The sequence below is a fragment of the Scardinius erythrophthalmus genome (genome assembly GCF_964197995.2).
Source record: "Scardinius erythrophthalmus genome assembly, chromosome: 6".
Lineage (NCBI taxonomy): Eukaryota > Metazoa > Chordata > Actinopteri > Cypriniformes > Leuciscidae > Scardinius > Scardinius erythrophthalmus.
The window spans coordinates 44,393,173-44,402,106 of record NC_138226.1 but is presented as its reverse complement, the minus strand read 5'-3'; the positions used below and the strand labels follow the sequence as shown (position 1 = coordinate 44,402,106).

Genomic DNA, 8,934 nt, shown 5'->3' with positions numbered 1-8,934 from the left:
TGATGGTCTGAGAGAAAAGTGGGTGAAATAGAATTTCTAAAAAACTTTCCCCTATTACACAATTCAGTATAAAAACGATCAAGTCTAGCTCCAGACATATTATTTTAATTAATTTTCATCCAAGTATACAGTCTAAGCCCAGGAAATGCATCTCTACACAAATTTATAACAAAATTATAATAATCAACTATACTTTTCAGAATCTTGGCTGAAGGAGGATGTGGTTCATTATGATTCTGATCCAATTGCTGATTTAAAGTGTGATTAAAATCCCCCCAGTATAATAATATTATCCCGGGGACAGTGCGATAACGCATCTGATAGTTCAAAAAAAGCAATACGCTCCCGGCCATCACTTGGAGCATACACATTAAACAGAGAAAAACCTAAAGTAACATCATAATATTCTCCCTGGTATTATCTCAAAACTCTTTAAAATACCACAAACCCGGGGTGAAAACAAAATTGCTACCCCTGCACTAACATTTGTGCCATGGCTCAGAAGCACATTACTGTACTACGACAACCATTAATATTTAAAGATCCAACATTTAAAAAAGTCATGACAAAAATTATAAAGGGGTATATAACAACCCACCACATCTGCCTTTTAACACTTTTCAATGTATTTTCAGACGTGAATTTCTAATCATGCTAACAAGTTTTTTAAGGCAGTGGCGTTTTGGTTGATTTAGTTCCTCTAACATCGCCTTTCACATAGTAATACGCATCGCAACAGAAAATGCTGGAAATCAAAGAATGTGCAGGAGGATTTTCTGAAGAACAGCGGACAGTTTCACTGCTAGACTCATGAACAACCATCACAAAACATGAAAACATTCGATCGATTAGATCAACCAACAACACACAGTGCTCTGACCTGGTTCAGTTGTGTAAACTCAGATATTATTTTCTCTTGTCGACTGTACGGAAAAACCATTATATTTTACTTTTTTATTGAGATTACATTTACAGTATTGTAACAGTTTCCACGGAATAACTGTTCGAAAAGTTGGCTTCTTTTAAGAATTTGGAGAATTTTAAAGTTAATTGTTGTTCTTTAAACCGATTTTTATTTTATTTTTTACCACACAGGAGAATGTAAAAGAAGAACAATGAGTTCAGCATCGAGGCAAAAGAAGAAAAAGAAGTATGTGGTTTTATTCACTACATGTTTTTGTAACGATTATGTCCAGTTTTGTTCCTGTTTGCCTGTGTTCCCCTTTGCTAGTTTGTCTCCTCATTTTTTGATTGAGTTTGCGTGTTCCTGGTTATGTTAATCATCCCTGTTTGCATTTAAAGTCCTACCTAAGTGCCTTGAAACGCACAGCATTCTTCAATGTGTTGACATAATGTCCACTGAATCAGGAAGACAGGGCAGGGCATATCTATCAGCTCCTCCCCTTTTTAAAAAAAAGCCAGTAGTGTTTAGTTTAAATCACAGTTCAGCCAAGCGGGAAGGAAGTCGACCGGAAGTTGAAGTCGGCCGGGTGCCGCCATCTTGAGCGGAACTTCACTTGCGTTAGCAATCCCATTGACTTCCATTCATTTTGGCGTCACTTTGACAGCGAATAACTTTACATCTTAAGCGTTTGAAGACTCCATTTGTCCATTATTTATTTCTAAAGAAACACAACAATGTATAAAATGCTCCATTACCTTGTAGCTTATGTTATGGCCCCGTAGAAGCAGTTTTTGTAAAAGTAGGCTAACGATTGCGTCATAACCAAGCAACTCTCTGTCGCACAGTAGAGAGATTACCGTATGGACAGGAGGAGAAGCTTGCGGGCAATCGGGGGGACGTAGAGGCAAAATGACAATATAATTAATCAGAATACCCAGCAAAAGTTGATCCTGCTCCATGCTCATGGACAATTCCTACTCACACTCTCCGTCTCTGCAAGATTCGGAAGGGAATGATTCAGATTTCTCTTGGCACAGCTACTAGAAGACAGACGGGTTGCTCACGTGGTCCGTGTAACGCTTTGCTCGGTTTGAGTCTGCGCGTCAGGAAAGAAAGTGCTAAGAAATCGCTAAAAATGGGCTTCACTTGTCTCAATTGAGTTCCAATGGGGTCGCTGTGTCCATTTCTTTTACTGTCTATGAGTTCAGCCAGAACCGTTGAGTTCGGTAAAGCCTCAGTTTCCTCCTAATCTCTAACCGTTTCTCCTCCTGATCTCCTCCATATCGCTTTAAAATACACCATTCTGTGCAGAATTCAAATGGGTCTGAAAAGTTTTCTGGTCTGTGCCGACTCTTCATTCGCCCCAATGGAAAGCATATTTACATTGTCTGAATGCACTATGTGCTGCAGCTTCAGAATCTATTTATAATGTAGGGGGCGGAGCTTCAAATTCTAGAGAGCATTTGATTGGACAGAAAATCTGATGAAGCTGAAGTGCAGAGTGATGCCATCAAAATCATTGTTTTGAATGCTTATATCTTGTAAATGCAAATTGCACAAACACACTAGTAATTGATGATTAACTTAAAGTGGTGTTTGATTGTGATTTCACTTTTCTAACTTTAGTTAGTGTGTAATGTTGCTGTTTGAGCATAAACAACATCTGCAAAGTTACGACGCTCAAAGTTCAAAGCAAAGGGAGAGATTTGCTTTTAAAGAAATCGCTTTTTAAGGACTACAACAAACGGATGGTAGAGACTACACCACATTCCTCCCGGGTTAGTGACATCACCAACCCTAGAATTTACATAATCCCGCCCTGGTACGTGATTTATAGATTATCAAGACAGAATATGCTAATCGATGACTAGAAGATAACTACACATCAGCTACATAAACTCATCAACTAACCATTCAGAAATGTCCTGTTGCTTCTACATGTTGTCACTTCTTCTTGAGTCTCTCCATCTTTGTCTGACTCCGGTTTGAACATAAAAGGCTAAAACTTTTTGAAATTTTCAGTGCATGTCTGTGTGAGGTTAAAGGGGTGTTTCACAAGATGTAAAATAAGTCTCTGATGTCCTCAGAGTGTGTGTGTGAAGTTTTAGCTCAAAATACCCCACAGATATTTTTATACAGCATGTTAAAATTGTCACATTTTGAGGGTGAGCAAAAACGCACCGTTTTGTGTCTGTTCCTTTAAATGCAAATGAGCTGCTGCTCCCGGCACAGGGGGCGGAGCTTCAACAGACAAAATTTGTATGTATACAACTAAACGCGTCTCCGTGTGGACAAGGCCTTAAATACACACGATAAACTGAGACAAAGAAACACATGAAAACAAACTAAAAGTCCAGGAAAACAGAAACTAAGAACTAACAAAACTGAATAGATGTGACAATTACATGAACCTTGAATTTGCTCTGTCTGTGTTTTGTGCAGTTTGTGATTACCTTTACATTGTTCAATGCAGAAATAAATTTGGTGCGACGTCTCCACCATTCATTGATTACCTGAAAGAGATTTTGAGAAGGTACCCAGATGGAGGACAAATATTGAAGGTAGGCTAAAAAAGGTTTTAAATGTTGCCTGAATACTTTCACATCATTGTTAAATGGTATGTCTCTTAAATATGTCATCGTATCTGTGTTTAATATTAATCCTGTAACGTACCAGGAGCTGATCCAGAATGCAGATGATGCAGGAGCTTCACGTGTGGTGTTTATTCATGACGAGAGGCATTATGAGACTCAGAGCCTGTGGACTGAAGAGCTCGGAAAGTATCAAGGTATTTGTGTTGCAAACAGATTTAAATCACACTAGACTTAAACTTTATAAAATTACTGCAGAGCCCGCCACAAAGGACATTACAGTCTAGGGTTTTACATTTGTCCTCATTCATATGTCACAACCATGAAGAGTTTTGCAACTACACCTTCTGTCTTTTTTTAAAAGGGAAGTGAGTTTTGAGCTCTGAAATTTACAGTATGGTTTTATATTAAATCCAACTTTTTGGCAGCGGCTATTTGCACTAAGTAAAAATAGCATATTTTCTTAGTGATAGATGATATTTACACCATGCAAGTAGCAATAGATTCTAATTACACTACAATAAGTGTAAATAGTAGTTAGATGCGATTTATACTTCAAATAGTGGCAAATAGCATTTGCACCTCAGTGTTGTTGTTCATTACACGGTATGCAATAATAACAGAGTGTAAATTATTATATTTATTAAAATGATTAAATGGATGCTGCCTTATTGTGACAATAAAGCCGTCCCTACACCGACCCCTAACCCTATAAATACTTTATTATTAAACACAAGTTAGACACTTTGTTTCCACTCTTCGAATGTTTTCTTCATTTTTATTGAATATACATGCCTTTCCGATCTGATATGCGATGGGAAAAGGAAGTAGAGCGAGTTCAGCAAAAGGCAGATTGTGATCTCAGGTCGATTTGGGTCAAAACTTTCTGCCACACACTTTACCCCTACACTATTGCTACTGTTAATAATGCAGTGATTTAGTCCGGCCCAACCAGACGTCAGTGGGCGGAGTCAGTGCAAATAGACTATGTCAACAAGATGGGCTATTTGCTTATCTTTCAGTTTAGTGAATAACAGTATAAGTGTTTAAGTATAAGTATAAGCTTTATTATATGTGACTATATCAGTAGGAGTGGATTGAAGCTCAACTGAAGCTCTGTAAATGTTGTGAGGATCATGGGAACTATTTGCATGGGAAAAAATGATCTGATTGTTGATTGGACATTGATGATAATTGGCAGCTTAGCTGATTTAGTAGGAGCAACCAAAATAATAAATTAGACCCACTTTGCCATTAATATCTGCCATCTGTGCATCTCTCTTGAAAAGCTCCAGTCACCAGTATTGTGTCTCAAAACTCTTTGTATCTCAAAACCAGGTCAAAATCACAGTTTCGTCCTAAAATAAAATAAAATGAGCTGAAAATAAGGGAATTCAGTAAATACAGTATGGGAGACATAACTCATTCTTCTGTCATTACCAGTATTTGACCAGATACTGAAAGTCTTTACTGCGCTATTGTAACGGTCACCAGCTGGAGTGCCCTTGAGAGCCACCAGAGGGCACTCCACACCAGACTATTATCACTCCCTCACAAACTACATTTCCCATAACTCACTGCCCGGACTCATCATCACTGATTGCATTCACCTGTGTCTCATTACCCTGTTATTCTCAGCCTATGTATACCATGTTCACTCATTCACTCACTGCAAAGTTTTGTATGTTGTTGCACTGCATTTCCCAGCGTTTTGCCTGGTTTCATGTCTCTTGGTTTTTGGATTTTTTGCCTCTGACCCCTGTTTGGTTGGTTGGTTGGTTGGTTGTTTGTTTGGACGGCCTACCTGTGTTTTGACCTATTGCCTGTATTTTGGATTACGTGTCTGGATTGCCCCTTAATTAAAGCTGCATTTGGATCTCAAATGTCGTGTCTCGAAGCAGTTCATAACAGCTATAGGCAAAGTGTGTTATTTTCAAAGTTGTTTGGTCAGTTTTGTCTGATCATCTGTTTGTATCTTTGATCGCAGGACCGGCTCTCTATGCCTTCAATGATGCAGCCTTCACAGAGGAAGACTGGGAGGGAATCCAGAGAGTTGGCAGAAGCATCAAGCAGGATGACCCAACAAAAGTCGGGAGATTTGGGATCGGCTTCAACTCTGTTTATCATATTACAGGTGAACTAGACTTACAAGTTACTAAAACGCAAACCTTCATAGAATGATGTACAGAAAGAGACTGTTACAGAATACAGTAACCCTTTTTTATTGGCTAGTCTATTTTTAATAGTAAAATGTGTATGCTTATTTCCCTTTTTTTGCATTTAGATTTTCTTTTCCATCATCTAACACTCGCTTAAAGTTAAACTTTAAATAAAACTAAAATAACATAAAATTTATACATTTCATATTATATAATAATTATATAAACACATAAATTTAACTCTTTCCCTGCCAGCATTTAAAAAAAAAAAAAAAAACTTTTTTAACAAAACTCTTACTTGATCTGGACAAACTGAGCATCATCAGAAAGATTTAAGACTCCAGCTTCAATATTTATCTGATGAGCGTTAACAGCTTCAAGCAATGTCTGCCTGTGTTTTCTCCTCCCCGATCGCTGTTATGATCATTTGCTGCACATATGACACTCATATTACGCGTTCATAACCCGTCCTGTCTCTCCCGATGACAAACTTCCATTACGCTTCCACGGTCAGTTCTGTACACAACAAACACAGAAACATGAAGCTAATAAACACACAATTAAAATAGTAAATGATTTGTATGTGATTTTCATGCGATTTGGCTTATTTTCATAACAATAAAGGATTACATGAAATTCTAAGCAGGTGCAGCGATTCTAATAAAAGGTTATAAATAACATAATATGACCAAACCACACATTAGATTGCAATAGAAAGTTAATGCAAATGTGGCATTCTGCATTTAGAATGTTTACTAAAATGCCACTTACGGCACTAAACCGACTACGCCACCCCGGAAATGGGCCGGGGACCCAGTCACATAAACTGTAAAGCACACAGATTCGCAGTGGCTGAGTCAGAAATCAAACAATGGATAAACAATTCACAAATTTTATTCAATACTTCGTACGATAGAACACAAACTGGTACCTTTAAGCATACAAACATTAAAAACAAGGGAAAGTGCATCAATCATGCAGCACGATACACTGACACACACACACACTTCAGAATTGGGGAGTTCGTCTTGCCTATCCAATAAACACAGCAACTACTTGTGCGCTCACGCCACACCAAATTCACCCGCTGTGAACACTGCAGATCAAAAGCCGAACCACCACCACACACAGAGGACTCTGGCTAATCTGGAACCCCAATTCTGAGTGGGAGAGAAGACAATGAGATACAAACAAACATACAAATACACCTCCCATGTAATGGTCTATCAGTTACACTTGTCACATGCTGCCAGAAAGATCGGTTTCTCAAAATGATGCAATCGTTCACTGGCTGATACTGGTTACTCTGTCAGCCCAGCGTCGTCCTATAAAAACGTATTCTCACACTACAACACAATACTCAAAAGCACATTCACAAACAACCGACATTCCAAGAGACAATATACACAAAACACAATAGTAGTGACAAAGAAAATCAGTAGCTTCTCGCCACTGTAAATCACTCCGTCTCAACGTCAATTCTGGAGAAGACTAAATTTAGATGCGTCATTACGGCTGTGAACGCGCTCTTTCCGGTAGCCGAGGAAAACTTCGTTCCATAAAATGAGATCGCCAAGTAGTTAGAGTAAAAGTACAGATGAGCAACAGATGCGTCGCTCCGGTCGCCAAGGAGACCCTCGTTCGCTAAAAGGAGATCGTCAAGCTATTAGAGTAAAAATACAGATCGGCAGTAAATGAGTCATTCCAGTAAAAGGCAAAGGAATGGTCGAAGACAGCTTGCAGAGGAGAATCCAACTCCGTTCCGAAGCACTCCAGCTCGAATAATGACTACCAGCTGCAGGCAATCCTAAATTCACCGGACCAGCAATGTGTCGCATAAAGCCTAACAGCGCCCACGAAGCCTGCTGCAACACCTGGCCTCCCGTGTCACTGTTAAAATATAATACACGTTTCAATTTAAGAAATCACTGTCCTGTGAACCCAACATTAAAGTAAGTGTAACATACCTGCATATGGTAACTCACACGGCCCAGTGCACTCGATAGCATGCCAATTATGGCCTCACATTGACAAATAGTTGTTCGACATCTCTAACGTACTCCTCAGCCACACACTGTTAAGTCAGATGAGTCTCAAATTACCCTTACATACGAAACGTTCATAAAGAGAATGCCACTAGTAGCTCTTACCTCCTGGACAAACACGGCGCGCCTGAAATGACGTCAATCCCAGGACCAAGAAAGACGCGCTTAGGGAGATGTCAATCTCATCTTTTATGCTCATTGAACGTACCGTATCTGCCCCTAATCACTACCGTAATTGATCACATCACCACACAAACACTCATGTGGTTATTGGTGGTTTTAAGCGAGTTTTGAGTAGAAGCATATGATTAATCGTATAAATTGTCTTATGTAGCTTGATGCTAATTGTAGCTCTAATGCTGATGATAATAATAATAATAATAATAATAATAATAATAATAATGTATTTTGTTAAATATTCAAATACAGTAAGTTCATAAGAAAATGTTTTGTTTTCTAGAAAGACTATTTATAATAGGTGGATAAATGTATATTGGAATCAAAGTGATGTGGATGGCCAAGCCGGGTAATGCCAGAATAAAGGAACACTAAAGAATAATGATAGAAGAATAATGAAGATTAGGTCTCATACCCTGCAGACGTGAGAACAGTTTGTCATGTGAGAACAATAGGAACATGAATGTGGCAGTTCACCACACCAGACATAGACCATAGACTGCAAGGAATCTTACAGAGGGCACTTTTTTTATTTGCCTTCTCTAAAAAAAACACATGACATGGTATTAGAAAATCTTTCATAAAATTCATAGTTTTAGAGATAACATTCTCAGATGACCACACTTGTCAAATCAGGTCAAGCCACATTTATTTATATAGCGCTTTTTACAATACAGATTGTTTCAAAGCAGCTTACAGAGATAACAGGAAAATAATGCAACAATGTTTTATTTTAGAAGGAAATAGCATCATAATCCAGTACCGCTTCAAAGTGGGTGGGATTATGGACTGATCGTTATTGTTGCGGCAACCAACGAGAGGAACGTCTGCACTTCGTCCACTGACCACGATTCAGTCATTTCTTTTTTTGAATTTTTTTCTTTTTTCTTCAAGAAAGTCAAGCAAGTAGTTTAAAAACAGGTGCTACTGCGGTGGCTGTTACTGGCTATTTAAATATAGTAGGGGCCTGTTCCATAAACCAAGATTAGAGTATAAGCCAGGCTTATTTCGGTTAGTCAGACTTATTGTCGGTGGATTCTGTTTCATAAAGCAAACTT

The 8,934-nt window shown here is 38.5% G+C and overlaps 1 protein-coding gene across 1 annotated transcript in view; it reads left to right on the top strand.

Moving 5' to 3' along the window:
• Positions 1 to 1,115: 1,115 nt before the first annotated feature.
• The window catches only part of LOC308692350 (sacsin-like), a gene marked incomplete at both ends in the record, with an annotated part of 45,944 nt that continues 38,125 nt past the window's right edge, over positions 1,116 to 8,934 (top strand). The window contains 4 exons of the mRNA XM_081368285.1: positions 1,116 to 1,150; positions 3,378 to 3,465; positions 3,581 to 3,692; positions 5,483 to 5,629. Of these exons, the coding sequence (XP_081224411.1) occupies positions 1,116 to 1,150; positions 3,378 to 3,465; positions 3,581 to 3,692; positions 5,483 to 5,629 (382 nt within the window). The remainder of the gene's footprint in view (positions 1,151 to 3,377; positions 3,466 to 3,580; positions 3,693 to 5,482; positions 5,630 to 8,934) is intronic.